Genomic DNA, 24,030 nt, shown 5'->3' with positions numbered 1-24,030 from the left:
GATTACTTGATTGATCACTTCTCTGATAGGTGAATACCAAGAACAGTACTGCAAAGAAAAAAAATAGTTCTGCATTTTCTGCTTTGCGCACTACAGAACATACAGAAACTACCCCTGAGTTTAAATATTAATATTAGATTGTGTTACCTGTGCACTGCTCTACTCTGTAAAAGATTTACAGTGTCAGAATGATCTGCTAATAAAATATGAGAACCATAAAATTTGCAGATGAAGGTTTTGTATACGATATGATATAAAATATAGGCAATTTAGGCAATTGTATCAACAGCACTATCATCTTGGGGCTCATGTAATGTTTTCTGAAGCATTTACTTTCTGCAGTATGAAGCTATAGAGGAAATAGCAGATAGTTATGGAAATAATTTTGCTCATGATTTCATAATGACATTGAATCAAATTAATAAATTCTAAAATTACTTGTCAAAGGGTTTGCATTGCTAATCCTAACAGTCTCCCACCCAAACAATTATTTAATTTATATTTATAGAAAACACTTCCCATCCCAACCAGTAAACCTTAAATATAAAAAAGGAAGAAATAGCTTGGTTTAAATAGCAGTACAGTTTTCTGAAATCCCATTTATATTCTCGTCCTCTCATTTTGCCAGCATCTCAAGGAGGGTGAAACTGGCAAATACAGTGGAAAGTCTTTGGTGTTTTGACGTCCACAGAAGGTGAAAGTTGAATATCAGAAATGCAAATACTAAAGTTGGAAAAATCTGTAGTCATATTATTGTAAGACCTTCAAGCAGTGAAGATTTTAAGACACTATGATATTTTCATAAGGCATTTCATTTTCAGAAGTTGTGATTGGGATGGTTGTGCTGGATTTTTAAGTGGTTACCACAGACAGTAATTCCACTATTCCTTGCACTTCTCTTTATTGGAGGATGGTTTTATGCTCTCTTCCTTCTCCCTTCAAGATTTCTAAAGCTGACTGGTCTTAGTTTCATTTCTGCAAACTGGATGGAGTATTCATGTCCCTTCCAATGGAACCAGTTGACACCCTACAAAAAGGAAGGAATTTGGTGGCATGAGAACACTTATACTAGTTATTTCTAATAATATGTATCAGCATTCAAAGGAAAAAGAGATTTAACTACATATTGTTATCATATTTAATTATAATGCTACGTGAATCTGTTTAAAAACGTATTCTATGTGTCATGGCTGCAATTTCATGCCTTTTCAGAAGGCAAGGTGTGTAGTTACATCTACTGCACACTGTAATAAACCTTCCAAGCTCTAGACCAACAATCAGCATTTTCGCATAGACACAGACTATATTTTCAGTTGTGGAGATGTAGTAAATCATGCTTCATTAATAAAATAGGTACATGTACAGGAAAGTATTTTGCTGCTTGCATGAACACCATATGGCATACATTGTATATTTTACAAACTGCATATCTAGCTTCAAGTAAATCTGGATTTTAAAATCATTGTAGCCTTAATATGAGTATTTTTTTAAATGCTGCATGTTGGTTATCTATCCAAAATCAGATTCACAGAATTAATGTTACAGGTTGTGAATGATTTCTCAACAGCTACTAAATTGTCATACAAGTGGACTGGAATACCTATAGGAATTTATTTTTCTAGGCTATTAAGCAGAGCCTCTTTATAAGCTGGCAAAAAATGGTAATATTTTTCTTTATCAACAAAAGTTTTATGAATTTTTATATATTCACATAATAAAAAATATAAAACAAGTAAAAGGTTGATACTTAAATAATAAACCCCACATTACCTGACTGTGATTATTGTCATCATATCGTCCCATCAGGTTTACTCTGTGACAGTTCTTGTACCAGAAAGCCCCTTTGTAGGACAGAGCACAGTTGGTTATAGCAGAATCATTGTCTTTGTCATATGTGGAAAAAGGGCGTCCATTGTGGTAGCTCATCGAATCCCCTGTAGCAGAAAGAAAATATGTTTGGAGTGTATGAGATTTGCAATACACAATATATATATATATATATATATATACACAACAACCTAGAATGTAAGTTCCTGCAGGAACAGGGCCCTCCATTCCTCTTGTATCTGTATGTCAATTGCTGTATTGTACTTGTTGTTATCTGTAAAATGTTTACCTTGTATGGCGCTGTAGAATCTGTTGACGCTTTATGAATAAAGTATTATAATAATAATAACATTAAAATATCTTCATAATGTATTATATGTCTGTGCATTCCCAAGGAACACAACTGAGAAAGAAACCTCAACAAGAGGATCACTGCTCTTCCAGGGTGTTACATAAAATCCAGCCACTGTATACTTATATAATAATATTGTGCTTTATTAGACATATTAGTTGGTTGGTTTCAGATCCCTCTTATTATGTATTATTGTCTAATATCTGGGTTAAAATTGCAACACTCACTGCAGGACCAGCCAGTGACTGTAGGTCACTCATGTGTCCATATTCCGTTCAAGGACCCCAAATGCAGCTTTGTCATAACATCTGAAATGGCTTCCCATGGTATGTTTTTTAAATATAGGTATAAGCTTACCTGCTGTGCCACTATAGCCATCAACCTTTAGCTTGTAACGACTCTTGGCATCTCCAACACTAAACTTGTCATAAACAGCAAAAGCAGTTTCATCGTTGTCTCTTAGATCCACACGTAGTTCATACTGTCCCTGGGAAGTTATTTTGTGGAGATTCTCTAAGCCTGTTATGGTATTAAAAGAGGAAAATTATCCTATAAAATCACAAGCCATATGGTAGTGAAATATTTTAAAAATGCAGTTCTGTTAGAATTCACTGTCTTTGAGTGTATCCATATGGCTTTTCACTTTTATTTTAAAGATTACAAAACTAGAGTAAATCGACATAGGAGGCAGGAATCCATCAAAAATGAGTAAATATTAAATGATGGAGGATGGACACTCTTACAAAGAACATAATTAGTGGAGGTGGGTTTAGAATATAAACGGATAAAAGTTGCTGTTTAATATAGATATCCAAAACCCACAAATGCTTGAGACTGGCATGATTGTTGTTTAACAACTGTAACAATTAAATAGAGTTTTCAACAACATATTTCTAAACAAGTAAAATATTGTCAGTATAATGCAACCAGGAACTTATGTGGGCAAAATAATTAGTGGGCAACTGGGCACCAATGACTGATCAATTGTAAATTCCAACCACTCTACAAATAGGTTTTACACATAGGCAAACAAAGGATTTATAAATATTTTAGATTATTTTTGGAAATTGTCTTTACTTTCTTTTTTTTACATGGCAATACTTCTTGTATTTTAGTAAGCAATTGCCTTATGTTGAATAATTAATGAACACCCGACCTTTACTTTCACTACGTTATATTGTATATGTCACAGATATCCTGGTCATAATCTATTCCAAAATATATGTTGATTTACCCATAAAGAATTCATTTGAAGGATTTCCAAATCCTGCAGAATATGTTCTCCAGTTTCTGTAAAAATCTTCAGATCCATCTATGCGTCTTAGAAATACCTAGAAAAACAAATAAAACTGAAAATACCTTGACAGAAAATATGATGGCAATAAAAAAAAATGGTTTGAAACAATTTCATTATTCATTCAGCATTATTTGTTTATGGGCTGGGATGCTAACTGTACAAAGTACTTTTTTAACCCTTGACGCATTTGCAAGTTAACATCTCCTCACTGTTATTGATTGTTAATTGCCAAAATGCTACAAACAATTTAATATTATAATCCCATGAAAATAATAAGAAATCTAAATTGCATTGTGTTTATGAAGAGGTAATATGCACTGATCCTCTTCATGATTATACATAATAGTCATCCCTTTGTAATATGCATCTTTGCCAGATTTAACAAAGCCATATCAAAGCCATAACTGAAAAATTCTTATTTTTATAAATGGGCCTGTCTATACCATAAATTAGCTGTCTAGGGCAAAGGTGTGTTAGAAGGTGAGGTCACATGGCTCTTTCCCATGTTGGCATGGAAATGTTAACTTGAAGGGTAGGGAACACTAGGAGACTTGTGTTATATAATGTTTTTTTTTGTATACTTACTATCCATCCACCACCATCCACACTCATGTCACAATACACCTCCATGGGTTGTGATTGATCACCATTTGCGTAAATTGTGTACATTCCAGATGTGGTCTCTCCATTTAAGAGAGCCTGGGAACAATCTTTTGGGTATGGATAAAGCAATCCAGCTGTGGTCAGAATAAAAAACACACATGGAAAAACTCTTAAAATCAGGTACAGCAAATAAAACTTTGCAGCAGCTGTCAGAGAGGTCAACCTACTGCGTATTTATTGCATAAAAATGATAATATAGTCTGCAGATTGCTTTATACTAAGGTTTCAATTAATCATATCACTATAAATTTCACAATCAAAAACATCTTATATCAATGTCTTCAAAATAGGGGAAATTTAAATGTTATTCTGCTGAATAATATGAAAAATATTTTATGCAATAGGATTGAATTGGTATTAATTTAGCACACGTGAACATTGGCATTTGACAGGTCAAATACTTCCAGCTGTCACATTGTGTATCTTATGAAAACTTCTAGTATGCATTATTTTTCCTATCTCTTTTAGCACCAGGAAATGGCTTAAACATTTTGTTGTTCCTTTATGGGGGATTAACTAAAAAAATGTCTGGCTTCAATTTCAGTACTACAAAGCAACCAGAATTGGGAGCACATATTGTTCAACTGAAAAATCAATATAAGGTAAAGGGATTTTCAGCGCTTTGTTGTGTATTCTTCAGTAGTAAGCACTTTGGCATTCATTACCCAGTAGGAATACTTCCAAGCATATGTTTTCCTTAAAAGAAAAATGAATGGCTTTCCTCTGAATTGCTGAGACATTGGGAAATCTTTGTTAGGTCCACAATAGCACTTCTTATAATTATGCCAACATTTTTAATTTAGCAAATAATTTATATTTGGTCACCATGACAACATTTGTTAATTCACAATTACTATCAAATAAAGATTACTTTTTAATTTGTTTTTAAACTTCGTGTACAGACAGAGGATAAAAGGGAGAAAAAATAAAATGTCATAAAAGTGGGGAAAAAGAAACATTACTATCACCATTGCTATGTTCATGTCTTGGAAAGAGTACTGTGGTTACCAATACACACAAAGATGATCAGATTTGAAATATAGAAGTATATGGTACAGTTTTAGGTGCTTCCTTACTTGTTGTGAAAATGGTTTGGATGAATTTGCTTCTAATATCCCCATTCAGTGCATGTAATCGAACAGTGTACTGGGAAGAAGGGTTTAAATCCAGTAATCTATAGGAGGTTGAATCTGGTCCCAAAATGACTTCCTATAAGCACAGACAAAGAAAACTGTAATGGATGACAGACATATTTAAATAGACATATGTATTTGATCTTGACAGTACTGTGACCAGCACCAATATAAAATTCATAAGATAAACTAGAACAAAATATTGGAATTTTTACAGTACCGAAATATGTTATTCTATTTTTATAGATAGCACCAACAAGTTACACAATATGGTATATTTTATATTGGTATACGTAAGGTAGTCAAAATGGCAGATAAAAACAAATCAGTACATGAAGCATGAGGATCTATTGAGATCTATTGATTCATATTATAGCATTCTGTTGTAATGTCTTTCAAACACTGCTATTTGAAATATTATACTTCATGCTAACTTCAAACTATGTTATTGCATATAGGAAAATATTTTATAATTATGGTTGGTAGTAAAACTTAAGTAAATATGGCTTAATTTCAATAGTCTCCTTATAAATGTAATGTGAACACTTAATGATTAACTGAACTATGCATGCTGAATCTTGTGGTTTCTTTGCAGTATACGGTTTAGAATACTGCTAATCTAATTTTGCATCTGCTATTATAACTACCAAAAAAACTGCTTGAGATAAATATCTGTATGCACATCACATTTATAGAATGAATTAATTTCTTAACTTTTTTCTGGACTTTTCAAGCCTGTGCCTGTGGAAGTCCAAGTCTGGCCTAGGTCCTAACTAACTCAGGAATTTGCAGGATTGTTGAACATTTGACCTCCATCACTTCGCTAAGTTTTAAGAGGGGAGATTTAACCAAGCTTTTCCTATAGGCCGATCTGTGCGCAATTAAATGAAATGGTCAACTTATGTGAAGACCGAGGATTGAAATCAGTATTTGTGACTCATAGTGACATGATTTGTGACTCATACACTTATAAGGACACTGAGAACTTCAATGAGTATCTGTGACTATTATTGATCTCATTTCTGACTCATACTTATAATAGGATTAAATTATTAACAAATTTAGCAAAATGTTTTGGAACTGACGTATTTAACTGATGTATTTAACATTGCATATTCCAAATTAAAGTTGAGATGGCACCCATGATCCTGACCAAAAAAATCCTTTTGCTTTTGTGCTTTAAGAGCTCTATAACAGTACTGAGGTTGATTGCTTGTAGTAGTGCTAGAGCGGACAGGGTTTACATAAAACAACCTTAGAAAAATGAGAAAATGAACAAGTAAAGCAACAGAAAAAATGGGATCATCATACTTCATCATAGATAGATTGGTAAATGGCTGAAAAGTCCATATAACTGTCAATTCACTTAAATATCCAGCATTTGCCTATGATGTGCCAGTGCCTGCCTGCCCAGAGCCCTACTATTACTGCTGCACCTCTGTGACTGTCCTTACTCTGGGGGAACCTTTTTTAAAAAATTCTATAATATTGGGAAAATCCAGTCCTTCTCCACGGGGCTGCATGTGCCTATGATGTGATTGTATCTGTCTGCCAGGCGCAGTGCTCTACTACTAACGCTGTTGTTGCACCTCTTTCACTGTCCTAACTCTGGGGCAACTTTTTTTATGGAAAGGTGAGTCCAGAAGGTCTCAGTGACCTCTCCCTTTTGTGTCCCTGAATGTCATTCCGAATCAAAAAAAGACATCCGAATTTCATCCGAAATTAGGAGAACGGAAATAAGTTTTCATTATACATTGTGGAATTTGACCTTTTATTAGCTCCCTCAGAGGTCTTCAGTGTTCTGTTGTTTGTACTAAGTGATAGTGTCCGAGAGACTCCTGAATACACCTGAATGCAGCAGTCATGATTTCGATAATAATCCTCTGGATGTTTGCAAAAATACAATGAATAACTACAAATAATGTAAATATATTTTTAATCTTTGTCCTATTGTATTCATTCTCATTTTACCTTGACTGTACCATCCACAGATTCATAAATCAGCAAGAATCCTGTAATAATTGATCGTGGAGGTCTCCATGTGAGCAGTGCTGACTCAGATTGGACTTCACTTGCAGTCAGATCTCTGGGGCCATCCAATGCTACATAAAAAAAAACTTTAATTATTCTCACTTACGTACATATCGTGTGTCACTTGACTATTTTATTTTCATACATGGGACTTATGTCCAGGTTTCAACCAACGTTACCTGTGGTGAATGTTGTAGAGATTTCAGAACTACGAAGTTGTCCTCTAACAGCATAAATTGTCAAAGTGTATTCAGTGGCAGGTTGCAGGCCAATAATTTCATTCTCCACAGTGTTACCTGATATAGTCTGAGTAACAATGGGGGCTAAAAAATAAATAAACAAAAGTGAGCAAAATAGCAATGTACACAGTTCAATGTTTCATGTTTTGTTACAGTGAGGAAACATGAATAGGTTTTATCTTAGAAATCAAAAGACGATAAAGAGTCATGTTCTGGTTATTAAACCTGCAGCAACCTCCACACTTCAGAAGTTAATTCAGCGAAACGTACATTCTCTCCCAGTGCAAATACCCCTTTAGTAGGGTCCAGCATGAATACTAACAGTACTTTGGGGGGTTTTATGCATTCTTCATAGAAGAAATATTATGACATTTTCCCACCCTAGTGACCAAAGCTTTTTTGCCATTTTATCTTATCATCATTACCTGTTTAATAATTAGTCTTTCCGCACAATTTGCATGGTTTTTTCCCAAGGACAGATTTTTGAGATACCATTTTTGGAGATACTATTTTTATATTATTCAGTATGGTTTAATGTAAAGACAAATGTTGCGTTCCACAACACTAAAAAAAAAAGGTTCGTAGATGGCTTGGTCATCTTTAAATGGAGTTCAGAAGAAATTAAAATATTTAAAAGAAGTTCTGCTAGAAGGCAGCAAAACATTGCATTAAGCTTGTAAGAATAAAAGAAAAATGAAATCACTGCAGATGAGGAATAAATAATGAAGGAGAAGAAGGTAGTGTTTAGGAAGCATAAACAGAACACCAAAGTGCACAGAGGTGAGAAAGTTGCCAGGTTAACCAAAAAGGATGATAAAACTGAGTGAAAGGAGAAAAAATAAACAAGGAATACTTGAAAACAAATTAAGGGAGTTATATAAATGAAAATAATGATCTAGCCAACTGCTTAAATAAATACTTTTGTTCAGTTTTACAGAGGAATGTGAATGGAAGGGACCCCAGTTAGAAAACAGCATGCGTGCTTACAGAGGATGTTCTACTTGGACTCTCCAAAGTAAAAACAGGCAAATCAATGGGAACTGGCAGGATACACCCAAAATTATTAAAAGTATTCCAGAGTGTCCTAGAAAAACTGTTGGAAGATTTATTTAACCAGTTACTATGACAGGAGTAGTTTCAGAAGATTGGAAACAGCATGTGCTTACTTTAGGGAGAACTTGTTAAATTATAAAAAAAAAATGTATGATGGGTAATTAAAATAAAAGACAAAGGTTTATCTGGTTTTCACATACCTCTAAATGATTTACAGGATAAGGCAATGGTTGAGTGACAGGAGACAGATGGTTGTAGTTAATGGTGTCTATTCAGAGCAAAGTTTTGTTAATAGTAGGGTACAAGGATCTGTATTAGGACCCTCCTTTTTTAATATCTTTATTTAATACTAGCAATATTACAAAAGGTCTGTAAGTTAAGGTGTGTATTTTTGCAGATGATACAAAGATTTGCAACATGGTAGACCTCACATACAGTATTATGTAAAGTTTTGAAGAGCCTATCTTCAGAAAGAGATTGACATATTGGAGGGAGTTCAGAGGAGGGCTAGCAAAATGGTAAATGGTTTCCCAATGTTTCTTAATATGCATCATTTGGAGGAACGATTAAGGCCTAAGTGTCTACATTACGAAAAATGGGCACACCAGGTGAACCGGATGGTTCTGTCGTCAAAATCTATGTTTCTATATGTATGTATGTCCACTATTTAGTAATATGTTGAAAGATAGAAAAACATTTCATTTTTGGCAATTTTACCTAGAATTTCTTCCGCAAGTTAGATGCCATTGATGAAAAAATACTGATTCATTTTCAGCAATATCTCATATAGTACATTCTACACTACTTTTTTATTTTTCGGGTTGTGGGGCAGGGAAGTTTATTTCATTGACATTTCTGGAGGGAAACACAATTTATGGGCACCATTTTTTTTTACTTTTAATTGTTATTTTTTTTTACTACAAAGTAATAAGCAAGAGAGGATCTATAGTCCTATAGTGATCAGCCTGAGATGGAGGAGCACCAGAGGCATTCATTGTGACTTAAGTGTAACCGGAGTTACAATGTAATATTGGCTCCTGCTGAGAGGGGAGACTCTAGGCTTGATTTCACTTGTAGTGGCAGGGAAAAGTCCCCACAAAAAACACGGGATGTGCTATTACGAGCTTATGGTCATCTAGTGCACAATCCTTAGAACTTAATAGCAAATCCTAAGGTCTATAACAGGCTAACCCAGGGTACAAGCATAGTTAAATGGCTCAATAATATAGCAGAACAGCAGTAGTTTAGAGAACAAACCTATTTGCAAAATTAAATGTGTCTCAAACACAGTAACTAATGGGAATACATGTAAAGCCCACAAATGAAGCACAGAAATGAACAAGTCATTTTGTAAATTCTGTCTACAATCATTGTTACTCTAGACATCCTGTTGGATACATATATCAAAGCAGTATGGGGAGGAGTTGCCTCCTTTTCCAGCCATTCCATGCAAGGCAGAGAATGATTGGAGCAATATCATTCATTCAAACAATGATGTGCCCTGTTCCTATAAAGCAAAACATACCATTCTTTGCAGAGTAGGAAAATACATAATGGTCCACAGATGCCAAAGATGGCTGCCACAATGCAAGGGCTTCAGACTCTGTAATGTTAATGGCTTGTAGACCTGATGGGCTGTCCAGAGCTATAGAATGAAAAGAATATCAATATCAACTTAATTTCAGAATGCTTAACCCCACTTTTTTATAGTATCACCATATGTTTTTTTCATTTTCAGTAAACCACACATATTATATATTGATTAATATTACAGCATATTGATAATATATTTAAAACAAAAATGCAAAGAAATGGAGAAAAAAGATTTTCCTGTGATAATTATCACTGAACTGTGAATTATCATCTATCGTTTGTCAGGTATGAGTCTTCCTATCGCAGTACACAAAAACACAAGGGCTACTGGCCATTTAGGTTATCCACTTTAAGACCCATGAGAAATCAATGGGTCCTGGGCTGATGTCCCTTGATCCCTGGCTTAAAATAGCCCTGTGTGGGCCCTAAGGAGTCTGTTGTGAAGCTATTTACTAGTACAAGTTGTCTACAGCCAGCTTTGTGTTATGGTAACTGTCCTTTTCAGTACAGTGGTTATCTAACCTGTATTAACATATGGCAAGGGCAGGAGGGGAAAGCAAGTTAAAACGATCATAATTGAAGGCTTTGGATGTTAAATAGAAAGGTGTTTGAACTTGCTTGGTTCCAAAAGGGTGTACACAACACACCGAAGGAGATAATGTGTATCTTCACCTTGAGGCATAGAAGGTGTTGTCTGTTCTGATTAGGAATTTCACAATGGTGTCTGGTAGCTAATAACAAGGTGTTGTGTGTTCTTGTTTGCATGCTTTAAGTTTTTGAATTAAATTCCTTGAAAGATATGGCTGGATATATACATATATAGGTTTCAATTTGAGACCATGCCATAAAGGTACAGTAGTGGAAAAAATACTATGCAAATACAAACATTGTGCAAAATGGAAATTGCCAGTGTCCAGGTACAATAAAAGGTGCTGTGCGGGTCCCCTCTTAAAAGCATGTAAATATCTCCAGCTGTGGAGATCTAAGGTCACCTATTGTTCACTGGGACATCAGGGAGCTTGATCGCCTGAGAGGGTTATCTGCCATACCCCCCCCCCGCCCAGGTTTTGTACCAGGGTGACTGACTCCACCTGGAAATGCTGCCCTAGGCCTAGCCCAGGATACACCATGACCTCTGTAAACATACTGCTTGCCACTCACTAGAGACCCTATATATCACAACACTATAGTCCAAACATCACTATGCATAACCCAGGGTATCTAAATGAAATTCATGTATTCAAAGACACCTGTTAATTCTCGTTCCTGGGCTGCTGTACAAAACGCATAGCCAATCTCTGACTGGCCTGGCACGTTAAATTTACCAGGAAGCTCATCAAGATACAGTAAAGACATAACTTTGTTAATGCTAATTACCAGCCTATCCTCCCTAGCATGTACCCTGTGCTCTGTATGACTTATAAGTGCATTGATGCTGATTTAGTAGCCTATTCTCCTGTCCTATAACAAACCTGAAATTCTCTCTTGTAGAACATAAATACTTACATTTAAGGGATTAAAAATATACAGTACAGTTTATAAAGTTTGCTTCAACCACAGAACGATACCTGTAGTTAGAGTTCCAGATGCTGGTGCACTTTGTTCATTATCTTTAAATGATACAAGGCTCACAACATACTCTACACCTGGGTGAAGGTTACGTAATGTTGTAGACGTTATAGATCCATCAACTTCCACAGAATTGCTGGTACCTGGTTAAACAATGATAAGAATATTTAAAAATTACTCTTTATTACTAATCCCTCATCGTCTTCAACACAATTATTTAAAAATAGTTTATTTTTGAAAAGCAATTTATCATACTTGCAATGATTATTGTATACTGTAGCCAGATTTTTTTTTCTATTCTTTTGCTAGCTGTAAATTTAAAGCTCAAAAGTTTTTGTATACTTCCTATTGTTTTTATCATTAATATTTTCCTTCCCTGGCTATATATTTTCAAAGCCAAGGACAGAAAAAAAAATAAAAGATTAAAACGTAAATCATACATGTTTTTCCCCTTATATCTACCTACGTCTGTTTGTGACCCAATGTCTATAACTTTACAACTATCAAATAATATTGACCCCGAATAATATATGTAAATCCCAATTTTATAATGACAAATTACTTTACCTCCATTTATTGGAACATAGGAAATAATGAATTTTTCCACCAGGATACTGGGTGCTATCCAGTTGACTTTAGCTGAGGTCTCAGTAATTTCAGAGAATGTCAAACCTTTAGGAGATCCAATAGCTGCAAAAAAATAAAAATAAAGGAATCATCCTCAGTTTTGATTATTTTTAATAGTTTAAATAAATAAGAGCCTTAAGTACTTGGTTTGGTAAAATGTGAACCATTTTGTTCACATTTTCACAAATAATTTCACAAATTATTTCTTCCCATTAACATAATACATTGTGTTAACCATGAAGTCATATAAGTCCAAAAGCTATTCTTTGCTTAGATTGCTGTACTGAAAGGCAACATTTAGTGAAAGAAAATAAATGTAAACATTTAATACATTTTTAAACTGAATGTATTACAAACAATAATGAAATACAAGCAAAAGCTAATTAAAGATACATATTTTTCTTTTTATAACAACAGAATTTATGTATGACTACATAATTTAAAGCGACGTTTATTACCTATTTACCTTAGATCTACGACTAGAAAAAAAAATATGTACCTTATTTTAAGTTGATGAATACAACTTGTACATGCATTTTTCACTACTTAACGATCGCATTCTACTCTGTTTATTAATTTGTATGTAAAATACCCTTAAGGCTTGACAGTTAAACATTTTGTACTTGGATGTATAATATGTTTTTGACAGTTTCCTTAACTTATCTTTTCGTTATTTTTTTTGTAAAGAAGTCTTTGGATTTTTTTTTTCCCTTTTTTAGAATAAATAGCCCACAGTAGAGAAGTCCATTAGTAATGGCTAGGAAACCCAAACAAGCCACATTAAAAGGGTTGATGGAGCACTGCCAGCATTACTGAGAAGCAAGGGTAAAATTGATTTGCAAAGAATCATGCAGGACTAAAGAATATAAAGAAAGGTTTTTGAAGCTTTAAATCCTCACAACAGCTGCCAGAACTACAGGCGAGAGTTGGTTGAGAAGAAGATATTTATTCAGTAAGCTGCTCCAAATAGCAAACCATAAACCATTTGAATTAATTGAGCCAAGTAAGTAATTTCCCCATAGGTAATTTTATGTTGAATTAAATAGAAAAAAAATGTTCATCTACCCTGCCTATATCCTGTAGAGAGCATTTCCCCTAAAATACGACCCTTGCACTGACATTGTATAGTCACATCTCAAAAGTATCCATTATTGTAGCATGGAATGGGTGCCACTGGGATGTCTTAATCGATTTTCAAAGGGTAATGAGTTGAGAGATCAGAAATACATACTCTCTATGCATGTTTAGATACCTGCCACTGCTGCGTGACTTGGGCCTGTCTACAAGTGGCAAGGATGAACTGAGCCTGATCGATTACAAAATACATTTTAGTAATCACTATTAACACTGAGAGGATACATTGTAGTGAGAACACTGGCGACCAAGGTAATATGGAGGCAGAAAAAGAACTATTCAAACTATCCTTTAAGGATATTTTCCTCTTTCTAGGCAATATTAGCATGTTACTATGTTAGTTCTTTTTTTTAAACCTTACTTTGTAAAGTCTTCAGAAAAAAATGTTACATTAATGTTTCAAATGTGAAATGGGCAGACTCATTCTCATCCAGCATAAAAATGTACGTTTCTCTTGAATTTTCAGACAAAATGCCCTTCAACGTGGCATAACATCCACATGGTAACCTATACCGGTACTTGGCCACTTGGGCACCCTGCAGGAGGCTACAGGAAGCATTTCCTGGCTATAACTGTTGTATGCAGACCCTGATTTGTGAAGTTAGTCTAACAGTGCACAATGGGTTCTAGTTTTGTATCCTTCATATGGCACAGTGGTATTTTTATCCAGCTTTTGGGTTGGGCACATTTTCAATTTTCCTGTTTTGCTTTGTTTTCACAATGTTTCATTGGTTGCTAAGTTTAAAAGGCCCTCAAAATCTTTTAAATCCTCTCAACAAATCACTATACAAACAATTGTATCATTTCAGTTGCAGTAATTATAAGTGCTAATACTTCTACTCTAAACTATGTTGTCTAGCACAATTCCTTTTTCTTCTTTACTGTTAAAGTAGATTTTTTAATCTTTCTTTTATTTTACTTTTAAAACAATGCAGATGTTTATCCTAAGAAACTGAATTAATTTACTTTATGTTGCATCTGAGCCATTTTTCCCATTTATAGAAACAAAATCAAAACGTATCCAGTGTCTGTTGCTTCTCTTGGTTAGACATTTCTTGGCCTTGTTTTACCAATGACATAAACATTAAACATTTGATTATAAAATCCCACGTTCAACACGTTCTTATGTCAAATGACATTCTCACTATTCTTTCTCTGCTTAATGTCACTTCTTGGAATGTCATTTTGTCAAAGTGCAAAAAGACTACCCAATGATCTTCTAAGTTAGATATTTTAAATTGTGTTGCGTCCTCTTATTAATGATTAATCATGTGTTTTAGAGACGTTTCTGCGTCATGATTCACCACATTGTTTAAATGGAAAGCAAACAACTAATACTGAGAACATTTTTCTTCAAGGTTTAATATGAGAGTTTTGTTAACCCATTCGTTGTTAAATATGATTTTCAGATTACAAAGAATAAAATACCTGTTGTGGACTGATTAGGTAATGGTATACCGAACAGTGTGGTCACCAAAGGTTCTAGGACATTTAAATTCCATCTTAAGAAAGCTTGTGTGACTTATGTGACATCTTGTGCATTGTTGACGCAATGAAAGTACAAACTCCAACTAAAGACTCCATCTTTTCCTGTACTTATATAGCTATATCAATTTGACTTGTTATCTTTTCTAACTTTTTTGCGTCCACTAAAGAGCACATAATTTCTGGGTCCATAAATGTAGCTCTGTCCAGAGTCTCTTTAGTCTTGTAAAAAAAGATAACCATGATACCACATGTATTTTAAGGTAAGAACAAAAAACATGGTTGCATGCCAAACATAACAGTAATGTTCTTTTTATAATGTGGTAGGAAAGGTACAAATACATTACACCAAATACTCAGGACTGTTACAAATATGCTATGCATACATACGTTTACAGTCTTTCTAGTTAACAGTATGTTTAGTTTGCTGGCTAAGTGGAGAATTGTAAGTACATTAAAAGGAAGCAGTAATGTAATGGAAAAACTGCATCCTGACAAATACTGAGTTGATCTATTTGGTATACTTATTCATCAGATGTAGAGATAAAAGTTTTAATATTTCTGTATGTTTAAAGGCAAACTGCCACATTACAGATTATCTTCAATCCTAATTCTAACACCTATATATTACATATTTTTCTTCTATTAGTAATTTATAATTATGTTATTTTTTGCTGGGCTGTATGCAGATAGGAGCTGCCATCGTTTGGCTAATTCTTATGTTTTAACCATATATACCGTATGTCTTAATATTATTTGTGATGTCTGTGATATCTCTAGAAAAACTACAATCTTTAGTACTAGACGCTAATGCGATGTCTGTCAAAACATTTAAAAAAAGAATAGAAACATACAATTTGGCACCAGATAAGTCATTCAGTCCTTTTTTTCCCTGCTTTTAAGAATTAAAACTTAATGAGTCCTTGGTCTCATCTTAGACTGAAGATACTCATTTCCCTATTCATGTTTAAATTCACTTACTCTGTTAGCCTCTATTACTTCTGTCAGGAAGCTCTCTGTAAAGTAAAACTTTTTTACATTACCTCTAATATAAGAAGCCTCATACAGTTTCCTCCTTGGGCTGACATTGGAATTCTAATACAATCACAGAAAATAATGGGAATCAAAGGAAAATGTGCATTAAGTAAATGTGCTGTCCCAGTGCTGTTGGTAGATGCCACAGCTGGGTTATATACACACCTGGGAACTCTTCGGGTTTGACCCAGAGATTGCCGGGTGAGCGCTGCTCCTCCGGTTCTCCCGGTCAAAACCCGAATCCTCTGGGTCGCGGGGTCTTGACACGCCCTGCTCCCCACCCATTTTTGTCATTTGCATGGGGGCATTCCCCCGACATCAGCGGGAATGCCCCCGACATCAGCAGGAACGCCCCTGACATCAGTGGGACCACTCATGGATGTCAGCGGGAACTCCCCCAACGTCAAAATAATATATATTTGTCAAAATAATATTTGTTATGGTTTGTCAAAACCACTTTCATCTGCTGTCCATGACAAATGGTTCCTACCTCAGATTTTTCTTCTCTTCTGTCCATTGGGCCCCCTAAATAGCTGCACTCTATTTTTTTTAAGTATTTTCCAATATTTCCCCATTAAGTCAGTAGATAACTTTGTGAGCACCAACTAAGGTATGTTTAGTGTGTGTTGTTCATGGCAGGTACAAATAGGCTGAGGGTCCACTATGGGAGGCTTGCATAGGGCCCTGTTATCATTACAAACAGTCCTATATTTTTGCCCTGTTAAATTGTGGATAAACTTTTGGTGACAAAAGATGTAGATAATTCCTTGCTAAATCTACATACTCCCTGCTTCTTTATCAATTTTGATATTTAATTTGCATATGGCATTAAAATGATAGTACAAACACTTATACCATATATGGTTTTAATTTGTATTTTAAAATGCATTATGATAACATTGCCTTGTTTAACGTAGATATGTTTCTTGTGTATTATATATCACCATAGTAAGATAAATAATAATTAGCTCTTTTTGAGGGTAACATATGCATAATATAAATAAGATAACCATACTAGTTGTTATTTTTTCAACACAGCTGTAGTGAAATGAAAAAAAAGAAGATGGGGATATACACAGTGTTGAAATATAGCTCTGTGCTTGACATACAAGAAGCTACATAAATGAGTCATGTATCCTAAGCTAAATTACTATTGCTGCAGTGGGAAAAATTCTTCCAAAACTAAAAACAAACTTTTGTATCAAGAAAGTTAAAATGGTGGGGGGAGGCTCGATATCTGTGATCTGTGTATTAATAGTGTCTGGTCACATATTATTGACTATGCTGTAGAGTTAGATGGTTTTGTTACTAGTCAGTTTCTAGTGAAATCCCAGCAAGAGGCATTTTATTTAGGTTTTTAAATAGATTTAAACTTGATTTGCTCAAAATAACTTGTTAGATATCAATCACTTCTGCAAGAAATCCCTTTAAAGAATCTTTTGGTGTCTCGGATCAAAGATCTTTATTTATATGGAGGAAACATCTATGATGTCTATTCCTGGCTTGCTTTCTGGGCAAGGGAAACATTAATTAGTTTCATGGATATCATGTCTTAGAATTACAAATTCACAAGTGACAGGGATATGAAAACAAATGTCTGCTGTAAATTGTAGCAGCCAGAAAGCAGTCATCAAACAAGAGATGCATTTACACACTGGCAATATTTTGCATGCTTCAGTGCTACCAAATTATGCAGATTTAAGCAACTGTGTGACAGAGGCTATTTGTTACATTTTAGGGAAATGGGGCAAAACATAGCAAAAGTAAACCGAAATATACGGTAAATCCTTTTTGGAATAGAAAGACTAACATAGTAAATTACCCATGGCTAACTAAGATGCCCAAATTATGGCTTCCATTGGAAACCTAGATACTACCTATTAAGCCTTAAAGAATCCTTACATATTGTTGTTAGTGGAATAAAACAACACTGTGAGGATTACTTCCCACTGCATACTTGACCTCTGGTTATTCTTGGTAGTCATGGTTAATGATGCCCTGGTAAAAACAGCTTGAAGTCACATCTGGAAGCTGTTCTGTGTGTGGTCCTATTGGTGAGATTCCAGAGCAATAGGTAGCTGAAGGGCAGTTTCAAGACAATTTCTAGACAAGTCCTTCTCTAAATAATCCTGAACGAAGGACAGCTATCATTGTTGCACATTTTTGGTTTTGTATAGTTTGAATCACCCACCATTTATAGGTGATAAGGTGAAAAACGTGTGAAACAGAATGCATCTTCCATTCCATCCAATAATTTTTTTTCCCACACTAATTCGTGAAAGCAGTAGACACTCTTTTGGTTTCTATAGCAAGAAGGTCCTTATTATGTACATTTGGATTATTTCAATTAATGAATTAGTAATAACTGTGTCAAAGTAAACTACACTGTGCTATCTAACATTGGAGGCTCATGCTCAGTTTTCCCCCAAATCAACCACTCCTGATGGGAAGCTACCACCCTCTCGGTAAAGTACAAATACAGCATTGTGTGTTTATGTGAAAAACAATACCTCAATCTACCTAGCCTTGTAACTAGAACCTATTATTTAACAAATAACCCCTTCATTATTTACACAGTTGTTTCTGATCTGTGCTGACCTCCCCACTCTTACTAGACTACTCTGAAAAGTGCCCCAGGGCATCACAATGCTCTACATATACAAGAAAATATGAAAGAGTAGAGAAAAAATACTGACGGTACTACCAAATTGTTAAGATCTAGTATACATTAACCTGATCACATATTATAACATTGTGGAAAGCAAATTTATGGTGCATTGTTGGCTATTCATTTTTCAATAAAGCAAAGTTAAGTGATGTTTTCAAGCTACCTTGTGAATGTGAAAAAAAGTAAATGAAATGTAATGATATAAGTGCTTCAGTTGTAAGGATGTAATGTCTACATGGATTGTATGTAGCAAATGTAGCAATGCCTGCAAACCTGTTGTAATCAAGTGATGTCATTCTCAGTATTAACTGGCTAGCGGTAACTGCTTCACCAAAGAGTAGCTTAGTTGTAGATCCCTTTGTTACTCCATGAAGTATTATTTGATATTTTGTATCCTGTTTCAATCCCGGAACTTCCAAATAACAAATTTCGTAGTATTACGTTCTACTTAAAATATAATACATTCTTTAACTGGCTGTTAACTTCTATTTCGATGGGCCATGATATTTTTTTCCTCATATCATTGAACAAACCACAGTTTTACATTTGCGTTTTTGTTTCTGGTTACATGTTATTTTAATAGTTATATGTTTGTTGTTCATTGTGTATTCAACATTAATGTGTTATTTTGTTTTATGCATCGGATTTGAAGGAATTCTAGAATTCTAGAATTCCTATAGAGTGACAAAAATGCCGACTACAAAATAATGAAAGAAAGCAATTCAAGGACATATTAGTTGTATCATTCATGTGTTTCCCAAAAACAATTACAATGACTCAGAAATAAAGCAGCATATTTGTGAACACATTCCACAGATTCTGAATGCATTCATTGATCAAAAAACGCTCAGTTAAAATTCCCATGAAAAATGCACATTTTCGTGGTGGCCCACGAAGGGGGTTATTTTTGGCTGAACAAATAGAAACATTCAACTCATCATCTCTGGCCATTTTCTGTGAGGTAATGATTCCTAATGATTCCGACCTTAATCAGTCATTGACAGCTTTATGGCTTTGCCATACATGTTTAGATACCACTTCTTATGATATTCTGTTCCACTTATCTAACTCCCTCTCATTAAGTAACACATCTTAAACATATATCAAGAGGGAGAGAGTGAACAAGAATGAAAGTGAGGCAGAGTGTGAGAGAACGTGTGAGGGAGAGTGTGAGAAAATATGACTGAATGTGAGCCCACAAATTTCAGATGAAAATTCTGAGCTTTTTCCTTCGTTTTAGTCCACCTCATGGGGTGTCTGTCATTGTTTCCGTGGCTTCATACAAACCAAAATTCGGTAACTTTGCAATTCGTACAAAACTGAATGCACAAGTCTATTGTGCTAGTATTGTTCTACTTTTGATGAATGCTAAAAAGCTGAAGACCATAAAATTAATCTTAAATTCACATGGTTATACACCATACCTGTTCTTCCAACAACTGAGACAGGCTTGCTTTTGTGTCTTCCTTTCTCTGCCACAAGCAAAATACTGTATTCATTGCCAGGTTCAAGCCCAGTCAATATATATGACTTGGCATTTCCAGGGACCTGGATTTCCTTCTCAGCTCCACTGCTGGTTCTATAGGTGAGCAAATAGCGATCAAAATTAGCTACAGGTGTTTTCCATTGCAGATCAAGTGTTGTTTCCGTAGCTCTAGTGATTTCCAAATCTTTGGGAGAATCCAAGTCTGAAATAAACAGAGAAATACTTGAATACAGACTTCTCTCTTTTATAACAATACCAACATTAAATGAAGGCTCTAGAGTTCCATTACGTTTTAAAGTGGTTGTTTTAATGTAAGGAAAAAGGATAAAGTTTGCAATGCCTTATACAGGTATTGAGTTTACATTGGTAAGGATGTCTACAAAAATGATCTACCCTCCATACTACCCTGTAGCCGAACCACCACTTAGAGTAAGCAAAGCATTTTTCCCACCATAGCTTCCTCTTCTCCACTTTTCAATTTTCAATAAAATTGCTTGTGGCCATTGGTAATGGCCTGACTGAAGCATGCACTTACAACTGTCTAGAATATTGCAACTCTACTACTATCTGTCCTCCCCTCTGGCACTTTTCACCATTCTAAATTATTCTGAATATCTCTGTTAGTCATTTTCTCATGTCATAGTTTTCGTCTGCTGTCCCAATGTTCTACTTACTCCACTGGTTCCCAATACCCTCCAGAATGAAATAAAAAAACCTAACCCCCACTTACTGAGCCCTTGACAACACTGCAACCCCTGCTTTCATCTCCAAATACTCTGCAAACTGGCTTTTTTCATTCTTCCAAGAGTTGTAGTTCTCTTGTAGTAATCACTTTTTCCCCGGTCACATGCTTAGACTTTTACCCATACTAACCTTAAATGCTCACTAAAGCATATAATCTATCCTCCTAAATCCCACCACCTGCATTTTGACAATTAAATATTAAATATGTTGTAACAAGAATAATGGCATGTCTGCCTCTGCATCTTTAGTAAAAAAAGAAAAAATAGGAAAAGCTATGAATTTTCAAATGTCTGCAGTGTCTCCGTGTATTATATTGCATTTCATTGGTAGGTAAGAGTTAAAAATCAGGGAAATAAATCAATGATAAAATATTTATCGTGCTAATATAGGGATACCTTAATTACAGATTTTAAGATTGTTATTTTTAATTACAGCATGGATAAAAGATGTGTTCTGTAGCATTATTGTATAAAATGTATGAAATAAATATTTGTGGCAAAATATATATCCTGGGAAGGTTTATACTATAGTTAAGACACCAAATTATGTATCAAAACTTTACTTCTGAAGAATGCTGAAATGCTGAAGACCAAAAACTAATTTTGTTATACACCATACCTGTTTTTCCAACAACTGAGACAGGCTTGCTTTTGTGTCTTCCTTTCTCTGCCACAAGCAAAATACTGTATTCATTGCCAGGTTCAAGCCCAGTCAATACATATGACTTGGCATTTCCAGGGACCTGGATTTCCTTCTCAGCTCCACTGCTGGTTCTATAGGTGAGCAAATAGCGATCAAAATTAGCTACAGGTGTTTTCCATTGCAGATCAAGTGTTGTTTCCGTAGCTCTAGTGATCTCCAAATCTTTGGGAGAACCCAAGTCTGAAATAAACAGAAAAATACTTGAATACAGACTTCTCTCTTTTATAACAATACCAACATTAAATGAAGGCTATAGAGTTCCATTACGTTTTAAAGTGGTTGTTTTAATGTAATGAAAAGGGATAAAGTTTGCAATGCCTTATACAGGTATTGAGTTTACATTGGTAAAGATGTCTACAAAAATGATCTACCATCCATACTACCCTGTAGCCGAACCACCACTTAGAGTAAGCAAAGCATTCTTCCCACTATAGCTTCCTCTTCTCCACTATGCATATTTTCAATAAAATTACTTGTGGCCATTGGTAATGGCCTGACTGAAGCATGCACTTACAACTGTCTAGAATATTGCAACCCTACTACTATCTGTCCTCCCCTCTGGCACTTTTAACCATTCTAAATTATTCTGAATATCTCTGTTAGTCATTTTCTCATGTCATAGTTTTCGTCTGCTGTCCCAATGTTCTACTTACTCCACTGGTTCCCAATACCCTCCAGAATGAAATAAAAAAACCTAACCCCCACTTACTGAGCCCTTGACAACACTGCAACCCCTGCTTTCATCTCCAAATACTCTGCAAACTGGCTTTTTTCATTCTTCCAAGAGTTGTAGTTCTCTTGTAGTAATCACTTTTTCCCCGGTCACATGCTTAGGATTTTACCCATACTAACCTTAAATGCTCACTAAAGCATATAATCTATCCTCCTAAATCCCACCACCTGCATTTTGACAATTAAATATTAAATATGTTGTAACAAGAATAATGGCATGTCTGCCTCTGCATCTTTAGTAAAAAAAGAAAAAATAGGAAAAGCTATGAATTTTCAAATGTCTGCAGTGTCTCCATGTATTATATTGCATTTCATTGGTACGTAAGAGTTAAAAATCAGGGAAATAAATCAATGATAAAATATTTATCGTGCTAATATAGGGATACCTTAATTACAGATTTTAAGATTGTTATTTTTAATTACAGCATGGATAAAAGATGTGTTCTGTAGCATTATTGTATAAAATGTATGAAATAAATATTTGTGGCAAAATATAAATCCTGGGAAGGTTTATACTATAGTTAAGACATCAAATTATGTATCAAAACTTTACTTCTGAAGAATGCTGAAATGCTGAAGACCATAAAACTAATTTTGTTATATACCATACCTGTTTTTCCAACAACTGAGACAGGCTTGCTTTTGTGTCTTCCTTTCTCTGCCACAAGGGAAATACTGTATTCGTTGCCAGGTTCAAGCCCAGTCAATACATATGACTTGGCATTTCCAGGGACCTGGATTTCCTTCTCAGCTCCACTGCTGGTTTGATAGGTGAGCCAATAGCGATCAAATTTAGCTACAGGTGTTTTCCATTGCAGATCAAGTGTTGTTTCCGTAGCTCTAGTGATCTCCAAATCTTTGGGAGAATCCAAGTCTGAAATAAAAAGAGAAATACTTTAATACAGACTTCTCTCTTTTTTCACAAGATCAACATCAAATGAAGGATGTACAGCTTCAGTACATTTTAAAGCTGTTATAATGTAATGAAATTACTCTGCCAAGAAGATAAAGTTTGCAATGTTTATATATGTAATTTATACTTCAAAAGTATAAGCTAACATAATGTAATTTAGTGACTGATACACCATGTGACCCTTGGGTTGTTGCTAAAAATAGTAAAACAGATAAAAGGGGGTAAGCATACGTCTATTGGTGGCTAAAAGTTCACATTAATACAAGATGGCCAAAATAAAATAGGATCTACCTTACATACTACCCTGAAGCAGAATTACCATTTAATTAGTGGAACATTTGTCTCTCTACAGCTTTCTGTATTTCATTCGGCATATTTTCTTAATAAAATAATTTGAAGTCGTTGGGAATGGCCTCACTTACAACTGTCTGGAATATTACAACTCCCCGCTAACTGGCCTGCCTTTACCAGTTTCTTACCACTCCAATCCATTCCGAACACCTCTGTCAGAACAATTTTCTAGTCCCCCCATTGGCTCCCAATACCCTCCAGAATTAAATATAAACTCCCCACCCTTACTTACTGAGCCCTTAACACTGCACCCCTTAAATATCTGCTCTTAACTCTAAATAAACTGCTAACCAGCTTCACTGCTCTCTGCCCAAGACTTGTGGATCTCTTAGGGTTATCACCTTTTCCCACTCACATCTTTAGCATTTACACATACTTCCTTAAAATTCTCTATCC

At 34.9% G+C, this 24,030-nt stretch overlaps 1 protein-coding gene across 3 annotated transcripts in view; it reads right to left on the bottom strand.

Moving 5' to 3' along the window:
- Positions 1-403: 403 nt before the first annotated feature.
- The window catches only part of TNC (tenascin C), a 45,577-nt gene continuing 21,950 nt past the window's right edge, over positions 404-24,030 (bottom strand). For 2 of the 3 annotated variants that reach the window (XM_053473748.1, XM_053473749.1), the window contains 14 exons: positions 22,981-23,244; positions 21,555-21,818; positions 20,131-20,394; positions 12,325-12,447; positions 11,757-11,900; positions 10,121-10,240; positions 7,483-7,626; positions 7,244-7,374; positions 5,216-5,348; positions 4,062-4,213; positions 3,414-3,510; positions 2,537-2,698; positions 1,771-1,934; positions 404-1,027 (listed from right to left, as the gene is read on the bottom strand). In XM_053473748.1, coding sequence (XP_053329723.1) covers positions 917-1,027; positions 1,771-1,934; positions 2,537-2,698; positions 3,414-3,510; positions 4,062-4,213; positions 5,216-5,348; positions 7,244-7,374; positions 7,483-7,626; positions 10,121-10,240; positions 11,757-11,900; positions 12,325-12,447; positions 20,131-20,394; positions 21,555-21,818; positions 22,981-23,244 — 2,273 coding nt within the window. In that variant the 3' untranslated portion in view covers positions 404-916. The remainder of the gene's footprint in view (positions 1,028-1,770; positions 1,935-2,536; positions 2,699-3,413; positions 3,511-4,061; positions 4,214-5,215; positions 5,349-7,243; positions 7,375-7,482; positions 7,627-10,120; positions 10,241-11,756; positions 11,901-12,324; positions 12,448-20,130; positions 20,395-21,554; positions 21,819-22,980; positions 23,245-24,030) is intronic. The other variant, XM_053473750.1, reaches the window with a different exon arrangement.

This window comes from Spea bombifrons, chromosome 8, assembly GCF_027358695.1.
Source record: "Spea bombifrons isolate aSpeBom1 chromosome 8, aSpeBom1.2.pri, whole genome shotgun sequence".
Classification (NCBI taxonomy): Eukaryota; Metazoa; Chordata; class Amphibia; order Anura; family Pelobatidae; genus Spea; species Spea bombifrons.
The sequence above is the reverse complement of the archived record's forward strand: the minus strand, read 5'-3'. Positions and strand labels throughout refer to the sequence as shown.